Source organism: Microtus pennsylvanicus, chromosome X, assembly GCF_037038515.1.
Source record: "Microtus pennsylvanicus isolate mMicPen1 chromosome X, mMicPen1.hap1, whole genome shotgun sequence".
NCBI classification, from domain to species: Eukaryota; Metazoa; Chordata; class Mammalia; order Rodentia; family Cricetidae; genus Microtus; species Microtus pennsylvanicus.
The window spans coordinates 13,650,177-13,669,202 of NC_134601.1; the positions used below are offsets into that span (position 1 = coordinate 13,650,177).

General features: G+C 38.8%; 1 protein-coding gene across 12 annotated transcripts in view; it reads left to right on the top strand.

The window, feature by feature from the left end:
- The window catches only part of Fmr1 (fragile X messenger ribonucleoprotein 1), a 42,296-nt gene extending 35,019 nt beyond the window's left edge, over positions 1-7,277 (top strand). For 3 of the 12 annotated variants that reach the window (XM_075958816.1, XM_075958818.1, XM_075958823.1), the window contains 4 exons: positions 693-888; positions 2,361-2,543; positions 3,182-3,264; positions 5,404-7,277. In XM_075958816.1, coding sequence (XP_075814931.1) covers positions 693-888; positions 2,361-2,543; positions 3,182-3,264; positions 5,404-5,514 — 573 coding nt within the window. In that variant the 3' untranslated portion in view covers positions 5,515-7,277. Of the gene's footprint in view, positions 1-692; positions 889-2,360; positions 2,544-3,181; positions 3,265-3,861; positions 3,901-5,403 lie in introns of all 12 variants that reach the window. The other 9 variants (XM_075958819.1, XM_075958822.1, XM_075958824.1 and 6 more) reach the window with 5 other exon arrangements.
- The last annotated feature ends 11,749 nt before the right edge of the window (positions 7,278-19,026 follow it).

Below are 19,026 nucleotides of genomic sequence, written 5' to 3' on the forward strand. Positions count from 1 at the left end.
TTTATTTTGTTCAACTCAATTCATATTTGTTATATTTGTTTAAGCAGAGTTTTAGTATTTTAAGAGGTATTCAAGGCATGATGTGAGTTCTAGGTATTTTGATGTAAGACCTAGGGTTCTCCCCCTTAATATAAAGGAATATTAGCACTTTTAGTTCATTCAAAATAAGTGGTCCTTAATACATGTTCTTTAAAAAAATACCCAAGCATAATACTTTGTAAATTAAATTATCTGAAAAAATAATTTTATTTAGCTCATTTATAATGTGTGATTATTTTAAAGTTAGTTGATTAAACCTTAAATGTATGTCATTTATCTTTATTTTCATACTTTTTAGTATTGTTTTAGTCAACCTTACATCAAAAAGTCCCCAAACTAACATATCTCTGCCTTATCCATAAACTAATTGAATAGTAGTTCCAAATCACTCAACCTTAAATTTATTCAATATAACTTTAAAAGTGAGTGTTTTTGTTATATCTCTAAGTCTTACCATCAGTAAGTGTATCAATAGTAATTTTCTTTTTAAGACCATTCAATTTCCTGATAATTCTGTGTTAACAGTGTTTACTATAAATTTAGAACTGAAAGTCAAATATTTCCAGTATACTTTTTATCTGATGAAAAGGAGAAAGGTATTACTAAGTAAAATGTCAAATTATTTTTACTGTTATCTTGTATATTTTAAATAGGAAGTAGACCAGTTGCGTTTGGAGAGATTACAAATTGATGAGCAGTTGCGACAAATTGGAGCTAGTTCTAGACCACCACCAAATCGTACAGATAAGGAAAAAGGCTATGTGACTGATGATGGTCAAGGAATGGGTCGAGGTAGTAGACCTTACAGAAATAGGGGGCACGGCAGACGCGGTCCTGGATATACTTCAGGTACAAACTAAGCATTTTCCTCAGTAACTTTATCTGTTCCTAGACTTAATAGCTGCTAATCTCTACTATTCATTAGAACTCCATTATAACAATTTCTCACTACATGGTTTCCAACTCACAGTGGGTCAAATTGTGTTTCAAGAGACATGTAGAGTGAAAGCCTGCTAATGACACACATAGTTCACAGGGCAGTTGTGAGTTCTGTCCATATTCTTATTGGGGATAAATCTGCTTACACCCTTTTGTGTTGATGACCTAAGACCTCTCCTGATTTTATTACTGTATAGCCAAAACTTTTTTCATTTGTGTACTGTGGCTCATTTTTTGTCAGGCATGTGCTGGTCATACTTGCTGGATGGACTGTGTAAATCAGGGGTCTGCATCCTGTGGCTCATAAGGTGATTTTGAGTGGCATGGCCAAAGTCAGCCCTAGGCACAGTCAAGAAGTAGGCGAAGTGTCTCTTTGCCTTCCCAGCTCTTTTGTCCGTGCTTCTTTCTTTTCTCCCAGTAACTTTCAGTGAACCCAGTGCCCACCTACGAGTTCCTACTGTCTTTCTTGCTCAACTGTGTATTTACTATGTAACTTGCTAATGATGGTATAAGGTATAATCCATCTCACCAATATTTGCATTTCAAAAGGGAACTCTTTAAGATGGAAAAGCCTTCAAGATCCACAGGAGTGACGCTATAATGGTGAAGCTATAATTGGTCATTAGCTCCAACAGAGGAAGAGAGAGAGGTAGTAGAGTTGATATTTCAGAGTGGGGAGAGACACCTACTCTTAAGGCCAGCCTTGAACATAACCTTAACCCTTCTCCCAACAGTTCTTTTGACCAATAAATTTCCACCTCACTGTGGAGATCTTTTTCCCCCACTCCCAATCCCCTATGTCATTAAACCTCAGACATAATGAGATGTTTTATAGTGAGCCTTTGTTCAGTCAGTCCACTGAGAGTGGGAGGGAAGACTGTGGGTCTTGCATCAGGAATGCATATCCCCTTTTATTGGGGATAATCCCACAAGAGACTCCTCCCTGAGACATAAATGTCATGGTGGCCGTTATTGGCCCCTTTTAGAGGTGGCCAAAATGTATACATTCTTCTGTCCCTGTACTTAATATTAAAAGCTGTCATTATTCAAGTTTTGATTATCAAAGTATTGTGTTAAAGACAATTTTCCCTTCATGATCACGGTTATTTAAAGACATGGCACATTCAGGTCTGAACTTAGATAGCTAACAAAACACCTTTTCTTTTAAAAGAAATATTATAACTAAAATAACTTTAGATATGGCAAGCCCTTCATTTTGAATTTAAAATTACTTGTTTTTAAACATAGAAGATGAGTATATTCTTTGGTAGGCTTCTAAATTGGGAAGAATATTGAATCACCCCTGAAACTTCATCTCTGGAAGCTTCTGTTAACCTCTTTTTAAAATCAGACAATGGTATATAACTTTTAACTCTCGATAGGAACTAATTCTGAAGCATCAAATGCTTCTGAAACAGAATCTGACCACAGAGACGAACTCAGTGATTGGTCATTAGCTCCAACAGAGGAAGAAAGGGAGAGCTTCCTGCGCAGAGGAGACGGACGGCGGCGTGGCGGGGGAGGAAGAGGACAAGGAGGAAGAGGAAGAGGAGGAGGCTTCAAAGGTATAGTGGTTTACATAACTGAAAAGTAAAGGTTAAGGGCCAGTGTGGTGGCTCAACAGATAAAGGTACTTGGCTGCCAAACCTGAAACCCTAGTTCAATCCCCCACATGGTGAAAGGAATGAAGTGACTCTTAACTATATTATCCTCTGGCTCTACATGTAAGCTGTGGTATATGTACCCCAACATATACCCACCCAAAAATAAATTAATAAAAATGTAATATTTTTAAAGAAAAATAAAGATTAAAGGTATACTGTTAACTGTTTGAAGCTGAATAAAAAGTAAATCTTGCTGATATAACCTGTCTTGTACTTATCTTCATAGCAAATGACACTTTATGATTTTTGGAATCTATGAATAAATAATTCTAACTGGTTCATACTATTTGGGGTTTCTAATCAGCATCTGGTTCTTAATCCAGATTGACCTATTGATTCATAAAAGAATACCTTCAGAATATTTTGGGTTTTTTGTTAGGAGAATAGATTATTATTAACTGTTGTATATTTGGAATTGGTAGACTTTCCATTACATTTTAGCTTCTATTATTGGTCTAAATGGGGAATCTGAAAATAAACAATTTAAAGCAAATGGTTTAGAGTCACTAACTGTTGACATTCTAAAAATATTCATACAGGAAATGATGATCATTCCCGAACAGATAATCGTCCACGTAATCCAAGAGAAGCTAAAGGAAGAACAGCTGATGGATCTTTGCAGGTAAAACTTAGGTGATTCTTTTCATCTAAGTAGTTTGAATGTGGCCATTTGAAAGTTGAGTGGTTATTTTACTTTATTTTTAAACATGTTCAAAGATAATAAATTTGTAGTATATTAAATTTTTTCTGAAGTGGTACAGTTGTGGACAGTCTTAGTCCTTTGAGACAAATATGCAAATATGAGGATTTCTCTAGAGAATATGTAACCTTAAATATTTGTGAATACTTTGGCATCCACATTATAATTTTAAGACCATGTTGGTGGTTCTCTAACTCTCTAAAAAAAAAAAAGAATATTCTAAAGGAAATGTTCTAAGTGACTAAAGTCAGCTACCCTTTCCTTTTTAAGTGCATGGATAGCATATTATCTTTATCTGTCTCATAGTCATGATAAGATAAGACATAAAGTATCTAAATATTTTCCATGCCCCATGGGTCAGCTATTCATTTACACGCACAGTCTAGTCTGAGAACCTCTTTTCAAGTAGCTTTGTCAATGCTTAACCAGTTGCTAAGTGATTTCAAATTTACTCCCTGAACACATCTAGGCACCTTTACTAAGTACTTCATCTGTATTTTATCTCACCTAATCTTCCAGTAATCCACTGAGATAAGAAGTTTATTATCTAATTTATAGGTAAGTAAACAGAAGCTGAGGTTCAGTGCCCACAGTCATTTAGCTAGCATATGGTGGAGTATTATTCATTCAAACATTGGTATATGATTCTCAGAATTCATGTTCTCTTTCATTTTATCTGTAATTGTTAACTCTAAATTTTTAAACCAAGAAATAGAGTTCTGACTAGAAACCAGTATACATTCTTAGCTAATTTCAACTCAATTTTTTTATAGTAGAACCTTCTTTAGAATTCATACCAAATCTAAGGGAGTGTTAACTTAATGGTAGTTTCTAAAGAACTAGAATAAAAAAGACTAGTAGTGTTCAGCATTGACACTTAAAATAGTTTATGTCCCTTAGAATGTTATTTTTAAATTACATTAATTTTTATGCCTTTCTAGGATTCTAGTTCTCCAAATCATTGTTTCCAGATTTCCTCTTCTCATTCTATTTTTCAGCACTCAAGTTATAGGGCCATCTTATTCTTCCTGAAGTACAAGTTCCTAGAATTCAGCACTACAGTTTTTCTACAGTTGATACAGACTGATGATAAAGACCAGAAATTTATGCTAGAACATTATTTAAAATTTTAAAATGTCCTTTTTATTTATTAAATGTATTTATTTTATGTGTATGAGTATATAGGTGCATCAGGCATTGGATCCCCTGGAACTGGAGTTACAGGTAGTTGCGAGATACCATTGGGCACTGGGAACTGAACCCAGGTCCTCTACAAGAACATCAGGGGCTCTTAACCACTGAGCCATCTTCCCGTCCCCCATTATTTAGACTTTGAAACAGCTACAAAGGAGGTTTCTAGAGGATCAGATGGAGATTTTGGTATAGAAAAGCTTATTATACTTATGACAGAGTAAAAGGTGGGAACTAAAGTTAGTTCATGAATGGGTTGATTGAGTTCATTCTGGTGAAACTGTAATAAGACATTATTTTGTGTCTCTCTTAGTTTTCCCACATTCATTTTGAAATATAATGATATTGTGAGTTGTGCTGTGTATGTGTGTACATATGGTATGCTATATATTCTGCATATAGCATATATATCTTCTAGTAGCCAGTAATAGTAATGTTATAAATGACCTCACTATTTTTGTTTGCTTAGAAGAATATAAAGTGGGAGAATATAAACTTTAGACCTCTTTTTCTTAGATTTGACACAGTGAGATGACCACTGTTTTCCAGCTAAGGAATAGTGTTTTGAAAACCTAAATCAATAAAGAGGCTACCATGCTTTAATAGATTTCTATTTTTATTTCCATACCCCCTTCTATTAAGATTAAGCCTCACTTATATATCTCTGGCTGACCTAGAACTCAGAGGTCCATTTGCCTCTATTTTCCCTTTAACATGTGCAAGTCACATTTCAGACTTCCATTATTGTCAGGCCATTCACGTAGGATCTGGTGTGTGTGTGTGTGTGTGTGTGTATGTATCAACTATAACTTATTTTAGATTAGAGTTGACTGCAATAATGAAAGGAGTGTCCAAACTAAACCATTACAGAATGCCTCCAGTGAAGGTAACCGGCTGCGCATGGGTAAAGATCGTAACCAGAAGAAGGAGAAGCCAGACAGTGTGGATGGGCAACAACCGCTCGTGAATGGAGTACCCTAAAATGCATAATTCTGAAGTTGTATTTCCTATACCATTTCTGTAATTCTTACTCCATTTTAGAAAAACTTTATTAGGCCAAAGACAAGTAGTAGGCAAGATGGCACAGAGCATGAAATGAACACAAATTCTGCAAAGAATTTTTTGATATTGGCCATAAAAAAACAATCTTCCAGATTTGCACAAAATGATCTTGAAATTTGAAGCGTAACTTTTAAGTACACTTAAAACTTCAGGGCAGGATTTACTTTTTTAAAAAAAAATACTAAGCAGTGGTCTTTATTAACTAGGACCATTTTCCTGCATTGGGCTATAACTCAGCAGTACATTTCAGTCTTTCTGAATAAATCACATTTGTGGTAATCATACTAGATCTCTGTCTTCAGTCTCATTTAAAGTCTCCATGAAATTCTGTGCCATTTTGTGTCCTGTGTCAGTTTATGTTTTGGTCCACTTTCCAGTATTTTAGTGGACTCTGAAATGTGTGTCTTGTGACATTTGTCATTTTCATTAGCAAAAAAAAAAAAAGTTGTATGATCTGTGCCTTTTTTATATCTTGGCAGGTAGGAATATTATATTTGGATGCAGAGTTCAGGGAAGATAAGTTGGAAACACTAAATGTTAAAGATGTAGCAAACCCTGTCAAACATTAGTACTTTATAGAAGAATGCATGCTTTCCATATTTTTTCTTTACATAAACATCAGCTTAGGCAGTATAAAGACTAGGACTTGTTTTTTTGTTTCTGTTTTGTTGCACTGAAGTATGACAAATAGTGTTATTGGAAGGGATGTGTAATTTTCTGTATAGACAGAAAAAGAAATAACTATCTTTTCATTTGGGAGAGGCTAAAAATGTTTTCAGCTACTTGCAAATCTTCCTGGTCAAAAGTTAGGATATGCCTGCTCTTTGGCCTGATGATGAATTTCAACTTAGAGACTTTTTCTTTTGTCCTCCCTAAATTTTGTTTTTCATTCATATTTTATGTTAAAGCTTATTTTGGAAAGATATGAAGGTCATTTTCATGAACACATAATAACCCTCAGAAATAGAGGTACTTTGAGAAACATTGAAAGCAGATTAATTTTTTTTTGTAACTTTGAAATATGAAGTCTAATGTATAAGCAGAATTGAAAGCAGACATAGGATTGGTTAACAAGTAATTTTTTTTTCTTTTTTGATGTGTTGAGTCTTATTTTTGAGTTTTTTTCGCTTTTTTTAATGAATGAAATTTACTGAAGAAAAATATGTGAAGGACCTTCACTCTGAGATGTTATATTTTTCTTAAAAATAACTCCGAGTAGGGGTACCACTGAATCTGTACAGAGCCGTACAAACCGAAGTTCTGCCTCTGATGTACTTTGTGAATTTGTTTCTTTCAATTTTCATTTTTCATTTACTTTTCTTTGCATACAAATAAACATATAAAATGGTAACAAACTGCACATGGTTTCACAAATATTAAAAGGTCTTTTAACAAGTATTGCCAAACATTCATGTTGATTTCTAGTTATTTATTCTGGGAATGTATAGTATTTGAAAACAGAAATTGGTACCTTGCACACATCATCTGTAAGCTGTTCAGTTTAAAATACTGTAGATAATTAACCAAGGTAGAATGACCTTGTAATGTAACTGCTCTTGGGCAATATTCTCTGTACATATTAGCGACAACAGATTGGATTTTATGTTGACATTTGTTTGGTAATAGTGCAATATATTTTGTATGCAAGCAGTTTCAATAAAGTTTGATCTTCCTCTGCTAAATTGATGTTGACGCAATCCTTACAATGATTGCTTTTTAAATTTTAAGATAGGAAAGAAATCTATAGAAAGTATTCTGTTACAAAATGTAACTGTTACCATTGGAAATTCCACATTGTCATAGGAGGTTAGCTGTTATCTACCAACTTTCCAGAACATACTCTTCTTTAATAAGGTGAAAAACCAACAAATAGTACACACAGTCACAGTGTACTGTTAAAATATGCACTAAGTCTCTTTTTTACAATGGCTGAATTCAGCAAGGCGCTAACTTGCTTAAATGTGAATTACTAACTTCTAAAACTGTAATTTGATTCACATGTTTTCAAATGGAGTTGGAGTTGATTCATATTACAATATTTCTGTGCAAAATGTGTGTTTTTCAGTTTAAAGTCATGTTTTTAAAATCTTATTAAAGTTTCAAAAATCTGAAGATTGTTTATCTTATCTAAATGTAAATTTTTATTAAAAAGTTGCACTTATGAAAAAGCAAAGTATTAGTCTGACAGCTGTTTGCTCCTGTATTCAGTTTCTACATAAATGGCAAAAAAAATAATGTGTTGAGTCAAAGCAAATAATCATTTTACATGTTTGTGTGTGTGTGAGTGTGATGTGAATGAAGATACCCACAGAGATAAGAGAGAATCAGATCCCCTGAAACTGGAGTTACAGGTTCCTGTGAGCCACCATATGGGTGCTGGAAACTTATACAGGTCTTATACAGAGCTATAATTGCTCTTAACTAACTGATAAGATATCTCTCTACCCCTTTATCAGTGTGACCAGATATCACACTAACTAAAGCTGGCTTGGAATAGCTCACCTCACCTCAAACTCATGGTAGTCCTTTTGCCTTTCATCGCGAATGTTGGGATTTAATATCGACGTGATCCTGGATTTTATGTTCTTTAAAAAAAAACAAAATTGAAAGTCTGTGTGATTTCTAAAGAGAGAAAGGAGGCAAGTTGGGTGGGCAAGAGGTAGAAAGGGTCTGGAGGGAGTAGGGATAGGGAAAACCATTGTCAGAATATAGTGTATGAAAAAATGTTTTTGATAAATGTAAAACAAGAAAATACATAAATTTTCTATTCCATGTTCTCATAAAATTTCAGTATGATAAGGCATAGGATTCCAGTAAACTATTAAACATTAACTCATGGCTGTGAACACATCAGTATACCCTGACATTGGGGGTGGGGAGTAAGCAGGTCTTTGTAATTTAAAAAAGCTATTTAACCATTTTTATTTCATTGTGTGTGTGTGTGCATTTGGAGGTTAGAATACAACTTTCTGAAATAGATTGTTTTCGTGGTGTGTCCCAGTGATCAAACTCAAGCCCCCAGGCTTAGTGGGAAGTACATTTCCCTCTCAAGAAAACAAAGCAAAATTAATTTTTCAGAGATATTTTTGCATGAATACAATCACCCCAGATTCCTTTCCTTCTTACTCTTTCTATGGCTCACTAACACTTCCCTCCAAAGGCCATGCATTTTTTTAAACCCACTCATTGAACCCATTTAGTATTACCTTATGTCCATTGTTATAGGCCACCTCCTGGATCATGGATAACCTATCAGGCACTGAATCCTTGAAGAAAACTTACACCACCCCCCCCAGCAGTCATGAACTGCAAAATTCATCAGGCAGGGAGGAGTGAAATGTCCACCATTGCTGGAATTTTGGCAATTTGATATGTGCCAATCTTGTGCATTTGGTCAGTCACTGTGAGTTCATGTGTGCAGCGGCCCTGTCATGTCCAGAAAACACTCCACAGAAGTCCTTCCATACCTCTAGCTCTTAAAAGTCTTCCTGCCTTGGGGTGGAAGTGTGATAGAGATGTCCCAGCTAGAGCCGAGTACTTCTCAGTTTTGTTTACTGCAGTTTGACCAGTTGTGAGTCTATATTGACCACCATTCACTATACTACAAAAGCAAGCCTCTGATGAGAGTTGAGTATAAAGATAAATAGTTAAGGAACAGTTTAATACTGTTCATTTTTGAAATAATAGCACTAGATTCTCTTCTACATTCTATGGTCTACTCAGTTCTGAAATAGCCATTTACCAGGTACAAGTCTTGATTACTCAAAAAGCTTAGCAGGCACAAGGATTTTACATCTTGGACATCTTTACTTCAGTGTGTATTGCTTGGACTATTACAAATACTTTTTATATTATGGAATTTTATGGTATTGGGAAAAGAAAATGTGGTATTTTGTTTGTTTCTGACAAAGGTTGCCTGAAAATCAGAGGGTGGAGCTAGCCACTAGTTAACTGTAGTTGGTGGCACACATCTTTAATCCCAACACTTGGGAGGATGAACCAGAAAAGACAAGGATTTCAAGGCCACCCTGGGCTACACAAGATTGAATCAGTCTAAAAGAAAAGCAGCTCACACCTTTGATCCCAATACTAGGGAGGTTGATTTGGGTTTCCCCTCTGTGTGCTGTGAATACCATTGGTTAATAAAGAAGCTGCTTTGGGCATATTGCAGCACAGAATAGAGTAAGGCAGGAATTCCAAGCAGAGAGAGGAGAGAGTAGGCAGAGTGAGAGATACCATGTAGCTGCGGGAGGAGACAGACACATGGACCTTACCTGTAAACCACGGGCCTCGTGTGAAATACAAAATAATAGAAATGAGTTAAATTAAGATGTAAGTGTTGAAGGGGCTGTGAGCCTCTTCCCACAGCCCGGCTCCTGGCCGCCTGGCTAGCTTATACCCTGAAATAACAACACACAAATTGTATTCTTTTAAACACTGCCTGGCACATTAGTTTCGGCCTCATAACCCATTTCTAATAATCTATGTAGCACCACGAGGTGCGCTTACCAGGAAGATTCTAGCCTACATCCATCCTGGGTCGGAGTTCATTGTGTCTGCCTCAGAGAGCAGAGCTATCGAGTCTGCCCGGGAGAAGGGAGCATGGCATCTCTGCTCCAGAGAGCAAAGCTGTCGAGTCTGAGCTCACTTCCTCTTTTTCCCAGCATTCTGTTCTGTTTACTCCTCCCACCTATGTTTTAACCTATGAGGGCCAAGCAGTTTCTTTATTATAATTAACCAATGACCTTCCTCCATCATGTAAGAGCTAGCTAGAAATACACTTAAACTATTAGCCAAACAATATTGCAAATAATAGAGTTTTTGTGTGATTATTTTGGGTCTGGGTGGCCAGGAAACTAGCGAGCAGCCTCCACCAACAGATTGGCATACACTGTCTGGGGCATAGATCCACATAAGACTTAAAAATGCTTAAGAAAAAAAAGGCTTTTAGACCTACAGAAATAGAAGTAAATTGGTGCTAGTCGCATATTTTTATATAGGCTCTGTTTGCTGGCAACAGGCAGAGATGCAGGTACTTTAAGAGGTTTCCTGCTTTAGTAGCATAAAAAGTGCACTGTTTTTTTTAAGATCTGGCTTCCTGGTTCTTGCTGGCCAATTCTGCTTTGGGCCTTCTGCAGAGCACAGAACAGGACAAGTAAGAGGAGAAGGTAGGTGGAGTCAGAGAGATGTCATGTAGCCACAGCAGGAGACAGATGCTGTAACCTTGCCAGTAGGCCACAACCTCATGGTGATGCACAGATCAATAGAGATGGGTAAAAGTTAGCTAGAAATATGCATAAGCTAATAGGCCAATCATTATTGTAATTAATATATATTCTGAGTGATTATTTTGGATCTGGGTGGCCAGGAAATTAATGAGCAACCTTTGCCAACAGGAGGTGGAAACAGGATCTAGGTGCATTCAGTCTGATGATTTGTAGAGATAGGATGCTCCATTTAGTCTGAGGAATTGTACAAACAGGATACCCCACTCAGTCTGAGGATTTAGTAGAGGTAAGAACTAGTGGCTGGCTGCTCTGCTCTGATAGTTTTTTTATCCCCTAATATCTGACTCTGGGTTTTTATTATTAAGGCCAATTGGAATTTGTGCTACAATAAAAGCCTTTAGATTTTTCACTTGCCACATGATAAAAGACTATATTTCAAAATTGAGTGTTTTTGTAAGCAATTTCTATATACTATATACTTTATTATTGGAGTAGATTGAGAAATGAAACTACATATCAACAGGTCATTGCAAGGAATCCTGGGGATTAGAATTTATTACCATTATTCAGTATTATATGGAATTTAGGTGGTTTATGCTGAGCAAGGAAATGAGAACCCTTTTGTCCAAGATAAGATTCACTTGTTAAATTCTAAGGAATCCTTGTCAGGTTTCCCTAGAGGTCAAAACTTGTAAGATAGTGTATAAAAGAACAGTGCTGGAACTCAAAAGAGTCTCTGTCATTAGAATGTGCTAGTGTAGCACAGATACCACACATTGCAATGGAAGGGAAACAGGGTGGGGAACTCGATTCCACACTTGACTGGAATTTAGAATTAGCCCTGTGATACTGGAGGAGACATTTGATCTCTTGGGCTGTCAGTTCAGGGATTAAGGTTAAAGTAGGGAGGGTGGTAAGCATCCTTACTCCACATTTATACTGTATTCACGTTTTATGTGGAGAAAGCTTTTTTGAAAAAAACTTCTTTTTTGAATCTTTAGGGGTTTCACATCATGTACCCCAATTCTGTTCACCTCCTGGTTCCCCCATATTCTCCCCTCTCCATGAAATGAAACAAAACAAAGCAAGCAAAAATGAACAACAAAAAATAAACCACAACAGAACAAAAAACATACTCAAAACAGAAAAATCTCTGCTTCTCCTCTCCAGACTCTCCGTCACTCCTTTATTCACCCTGATGGCATTGGAGGCTTTGGTGTGTTATATAATATACACCTTTGTCAATCAGCTTGATTAGCAACTGTCCATTGCAGTGAGTCATTGATCTGTTTCAAGGACACCATCCTCACTCTATCTTTTCAGGAGCTCTTCTAGGGTATCCTGTGTCTTGGAGATCTTGCAGGTATTGTTTTGCAGTACCAGTTCCTTTACAAGCTCCAGCAGGACCTAGATGGGGTAGATCCTATGGTGTGTCCACCCAAGGCCCAGTTGTGGACCTGGGTGTTAGCCAGGCAGATCATATCTAGCCCCTGGGTCCACCTGCCTTGGATGCAAGGACAGAGTCATTTCCCCTACATGCTTGCCCTCAGGGTAGGTTCATCCTTACCTGTGGTTAGAGGCCAGCTCTCTGTAGTGGCCAGTGTGAGAGGCAAGGTCAGCTTTACCAGGACAGGGAAGGGTGGGACTGGTGAGTATAGCCTGATTTCATCAAGCATGATTCCTAAGGCCTTCTGAGATGACACTGACCACAGACCCCAGCTACAGCTGGATCATGGACCCAGACATAGCCCTAGGCAGCAGCTTAGGCCCAGATGACATCCTGGCTCTAGGTGGAGGGAATGGCCACTCAGGTGGGAATAGTTCCAGCAGCCATATGGTTGCTGGACACTATCAAGGACTCAGATTGCAGCCCCAACCCTGGGCCTCTAAGTGACCATTAGTGGCAATGCAGGCTCTGGACTTCAGGTCAAACACCCAACTGTGGTAGAACCATGGACTCCAGCATGATACTTAACAGCAGCTGAGTCTTGACATTACCGCTACCCCCAGTGGCAGCATGGCCTCAAGACACTAACTTGACCCTTGATCTTGGGTGTCTGCACAATCTTTGAAGGCAACAGGAGCATCAGATAGCACAGACCCTGACTGCAGTGGGGCCATGGACGCTGCCGTGACCCTCAGCTGCAGCTCCGGCTCAGATGTTGCCATGTCATTGAGTAGCAGTGCAGGCCACTTTTGACATGGCTGCATCCTGGTGCTTGGATACTAACCCAGACTCAGGTGGCTGGTTTGACCCCAGACTTCTTCATGGTGCTCTGTGGTAACCTGAGCCATGTATGTCAATCTGGACCATGGCTGCTTCAGAGCTACAGACCTAGACATGGCCCTCAGTGGCAAGCCTGGGCCCGCATGACCCCTTGGGCCCAAATGGTAGTGCAAGCAATCAATATCTGTATGACCCATGCTGTGGTGTGGTGGTGGTCCCTGCAAGCCGCAGGCTTTGATCCCAGCCTCTGTATGGGCCCTAGCGGTAATCTGTGCCACAGAGTTCGGTGCAGATCCTAGCTGTAGCCAGGCCATGGATCCAGACATGGTCTCAGGTAGCAGTTTAACCTGATTCTTGTTCTGTGTGATAGCTTCAGGCACTTAGATCAGGATGGCTATGATTGGCAGTATGCCCCCTGGACAAAGCTACAGCATGTGCGTGGCCCAGCCCCCAAGCTTCATGTTGTGAGGACCTGAGTTTGCAAACTCCATTAACCATTATAATGAGCTGGGAGTAGAGCAGATCTCAGCTCCAGAAATGTGCTGTGATGGCAGAAATTTGAAAAGATACTCTAAAAATGGCCAATTAAGAAGATAGGAAGCAGAACCATAAAATTTAATGAGATCCAGATGGTCTTGGGAGGCATCCTGTCCTTGAAGATACCTTGACAGTAATTTATAGCTCTTCGTTAGGTTTCCATGCCCCAAAACTGACCAATGGGTTCAGAAACTACCTTATCCTATGTAGTCCTCACCCAATCCCAAGCCGATAGGACATAAACTCCCCTAACTAAGTTGTTTCCCCTTTAAAAATTTGCCCCTTCCCCAGTGTTGGGCTGCACTTTCCTCACCCACTGCATTGGTGTGGTGGAGATACAGTCCAAACTCAAGTTTGAATTTAAAATCCTAATGTAATTTGCATCAGAAATCTGGCTCTGTGAATTCATTTGCGGACCAGAACCCTGGGCATAACAATGTAGACTTTAGTGGCACTGTTGGGGAATGGTTATCAATATTGATCTCAACTATGGTAGGATCAGGTGCACAACCATAGTCTCTGGCAGCTGCCTAGGCCTGGATGTTACCATAGCTCCAGATGATGTCAAAGGCCACCCAGATTAGTATGGTCCCAGTGGCAGCATGGCTAGTGGGCCTGAACTCGGCCCCAGAGAGCAGCCCAGGCCTCTGAATTCAAAATGGCACACAATGGCATCAGGAACCATGGATGTCAACACAGACCCCTGCTACTATAGGACCAGAGACCCACATATAGCCCTTGGTAGAAGCCTGTCTGGACATCAGTCATGGTTCTAGGTGGCAAGCAGGCCTCCTTCCTCAGGTGACTACTCTTCATCACAGTCACCATGGACACAGGTGGCAAGCTGGCCTCTAGCATCTGCCTTACGCTATCTACCTTTCTTCCTTTATGTGTCTTTCCATGATGTATGAACCATTCTACTTTTCTAACTCTCCCAATTCTCCCCCTCAATTTCCGTAAAATGAGGGGGCCACATGCTTGGCCCAGCAGGCCCCTGGCTGTCCTTCTGCCAGCCTGGACCCAAGGACTGGGGCTGACTTTCTTCCCGCCTGCTCTTCCAGCAGGTTAGCCCCCATCTGAGTGCACCTGCATCAGGCAGATGTGGCTGTTCTTTCACAACTCTGCACCTGAAGACCTGAGATGGCTGAGAAAGCTTCTTAAAGATAAATATAATGACAAAGTTAACACTGAATTCAAGGACAGTTCCCATCCAGTTCCCAGTTCCCAGTATTTTCACTGCCAAGATGTACAGAGTTAGGTAAAACCATATAGGAGGGCTACAATCGAAACAGAACTGGCATGAAATCAGTAAAAAGACTTCTCAAAGGAGGCTAAAACCTTACCTACCTAATTAGGCAAGAGAATCAGCTTTGGTTATGGCATTGATCTATGTTGGAGGGAGTGAGGTCACTTGATGGTTCCCAGCCACCCCACTAGCTTAGACCTGAAATAATCACACAGAAACTGTATTAATTAAATCACGGTTTAGCCCTTTAGCTCTAGATTCTTGTTGGCTAAATCATATTAATTTAACCCATTTCTATTAATCTGTATATTGCCAAGTGGCTGTGGCTTACCAGCTAAAGTTCCCAGCATCTGTCTCCAGTGGCTCCATGGCTTCTCTCTGACTCAGCCCTTCTTTCTCCCAGCATACCGCCTAGCTTTCTCTGCATAGTTCTGTTCTTCCCTGCCATAAGCTCAAAGCAGTTCTTTATTCATTAACCAATAATGGCAACACATAAACAGAAGGACCTCCCACATCATTTCCCCTTTTCTGTTTAAACAAAAAGGAAAGCTTTAACTTTAACATAGTAAAATTATATATAACAAAACAGTTATCAATCAAGAATTGCAGATATAATATTTGTATTTACTTTATCTTTTATCATAACTAAGGAAAACCATAACTATAAATGCTTTAATCCATCAAAGACCCCAGAAGGATATGATATTACCAAAGTAAACAAGAAGTGCATTGTAAGCAACTTCCAAAACTCTAGAATTGACAGAGACATCTTGCTGCCTGAATAGTCATACGAAATTCTTCTCTACCATTGGGGCACCCAATCTTCAGCCCACAGGCCCATAGTATCCAGTAGACTTTTCCATGAAGCAGGAAATTTCAAAGACAGTTCCGCCTATATTGGCAGTTTGGTCAGTCACATTTTTCTGTGTCCTGCAGAATGTCTAGCAGACTCTTTCATGAAGCAGGAACCCCAAAGGATTGTATCACCTTTAGGCAAATTCAGCAGTCATTTCTCTGTGAGTCCTGCATGTCCAGTTCATCAAGCAGTTCAGGCAAGAGCAGTTTCTTGCCCACATGACTAACTGACTTCATAAGAAGCCTCTTCAAAGCCTATCATCTTCTTGAAGTAGCTTGGTGCTGCCAGGAGTAGATGTGTCTCACAGTCATGAAAAGTCTTAAGTTCTGAAACAATTTAAATGTCATATTCTGAAGGTCTCTGAAAGATTTGAAGAATACCTATCTAACTAAAATATATCTTAATGCATCTAGAAAATATAACTAACATGCCTACAAGCTTGACTATTATAGATGATCATTTATTAACCTATATTTTTAATTAAACATTACATTTTTAAATGAGCTACAAAAACACGATACCTTAATCAAGAGCAGAAATATACATATAACAAAATTGACCTTAAATTTGTATCAATAAACCAAGATCCATACCAATGCAAATTATTCTTATCTATATCATATCTCTCTTTAAATGTAAATAAACATTTATAGACAATATTTGGGAGTATGGGCATAGTTTTCTCATACAGCTTCCTGTTGATTGGGGACACTGTTAAACAGGTCTTTCATGGTATATCCTGTGTGACAGATTCATCTCAGTCAGCAGTTGGGCAAAGTAGTTTTTTGAGGAGTGTTCACAGTGACCTTTCAGGAGGTCGTGGTCTATCAAACTATATTAGCCTGGAATGAATCCACAGGTTCACATTCTCTGTGGAAACAAAAGAAGAACCTCTTTTCCAAAGCAACAAACACCCAGGCCCACAAATGTCATGCAAATGCCCCAAAGCCAGAGTTTGCACTGGCAGCACAGCCCTGGAAACTGTGTTTTAAAACCATGTGGCTTTTTTTTTTTTTTGCTATGGCTGAATCAGAAAAACCTCTCTTAAAGGAGCTGCAGTAGCCACCAGCTGAAAAAAAATGAGGCTAAACTTTATTTTCCTGTGTCTAGAGTTCCTTTTTAAGCTTTTTTTTAGGCTTTACATGGATTTAGTCTACAACGTTGGTGCACCATGTTGGGTACAAATTTGTTGGAGGGAGTGAGGTCACTTGTTGGTTCCTGGCTGTCCAGCTAGCTTAGACCCAAAATAATCACACAAAAACCATATTAATTAAATCACCACTTGGCCCATTAGCTCTAACTTCTTATTGGCTAACTCTTATATGAATTTAACCCATTCCTATTAATCTATATATTGCCACATGGCTATGGCTTACCAGCTAAAGTTTCCAGCATCTGTCTCTAGTGACTCCATGGCTTCTCTCTGATTTGGCCCTTCTTTCTCCCAGCATACAGCCTAGCTTTCTCTGCCTAGTTCTGTTCTTCCTTGTCATAAACTCAAAGCCGTTCTTTATTCATTAACCAATAAAAGTAACACATAGACAGAAGGACCGTCCACACCAGATCTATGCATGGGAAACCCATTATTTTCAGAAAACTTCAAAGTTTGCTGTAACTAGGACACTTAGAATCTCTAAGAGTTAAGAGGTACTGCTGAGGTTATAGGAAATCAAACTGAAATTTCATTCGAGAAAAACATTTAAAAACTGTAAATAATCAGATTTGCACATTAATTACTGTGTCCACCAGGACTGACACAGTCTTGACTGCCAAAGGGTTTTGCCCAAATCCTAGGCCCATCTAACTGGAGACTTTAGTGTCCTGCAGTGTGAACCCCATGATATCTAAGGTTATAATTCCCTGAAGCAGGTGTTTACAGACAAAGAGTTCTCTGCTGAAAACTGTCATCTAGACTCAGGCTGATTGACATGTAAATCCTAATTTAAATTTCCTTATGCAAGACAGCCATAGGTCTTGCTCTATATGCAGATAGACTCACAGAGCAGCACTTTTGGAGTACAGGTGTAGAAGCCATATGTTTGTGTTGACATGAGGGAATGGAATCCATGGACTGCTTCCTGCTAACCCTTTGCTACTAAGTTGTCCTCATTAAACCTTCATTTCTTATATATACTGTGTGGTTTGCCTTGACTCACTACTTCACAGATGATGCTTAACTTGAGACAAACTTTGCCTTGTCCTTTGGAAACTACAAAAGGGATAAAAACAGAACTGTACCTTGCATAAATATGTACCCCACCTAGGACTAGTAGTAATAAATAGAATTGAGCTAAAGAGGTACTCAGTTGGTAGAGTGCTTTCCTAGCTTTTCAGGATGCCCCAAGTTCCTGCTCCAATACTACATGAATTGAGTATGGTACATAACTGTAATCTAGCCCTCAGTAAGTGAAGGTGGAAGGATAAGAAGTTTGAGATCTATCTAAGGTACATAAAACCATCACAAGTAAATGTGACTGAGAAGAAATCTCTGGTGACCATATTTATGACCTATGACTATGGACAAAGGCTTTGGAAAGCTTACCATAATAGGCAGGTTGAAATAATTTAATCCTTGCCAGTCTTTGTAAATCCTAAGGGAAAATAATTTCAGAAGGAAAATATTCCACTTTCACCCCCCCTCACTGCCACTGAAACAGCTGATGTAACCTATACTTGGGAACTTAGGTTAGCACTTGAGCACTATGGACCACCCACAGATTTGTGTAGGAAAGTGAGTCTTGGCCTGTGGGGCTTCAATATACTTAAAAGGGCATTGGACTTCTAGCCATGGACCTGCGATATCTTGAGGTTTGAATGGTTTTCTGATGAAGAGGTTACACCCATGAACTAAGTGAAACTGAATGGCAAACCTGTGTCTTTAAACCAGTGGTTCTTGCCCTAAGGATCATGACCATCAGAAAATATGTTTCCAATTGTCTTAGGAACTGAAACACTACTCAGCAGCAAAACTACAGTTATGAAGTAACATTGGAAATAATTTGATGGTTGGAGGAGTCACCACAATATGAGGAACTTTATTAAAGGGTCACAGCATTAGGAAGGTTGAGAACCACTGCTTTAATACATGATTTCACTTTAGCTAGGCTGCTGACCTGTGAGGAAGGAGCAAATATTAGTGCAGCTGTTTCTGAATTGGATGCTTCAGGAATTCGGGCACAACTCCATTGTTGAGTGGGCTATGAATTCAATTAGACTGTTCTTGATTACTATCAAGATATGAGTGCCACTACTGTACTTTTAGGGATATTCCACCTTGCAGGACCTTGTGGTTCACAGGCATCACAGCTGGATAAAACTCTTGGTTGCTCTCCTCCCT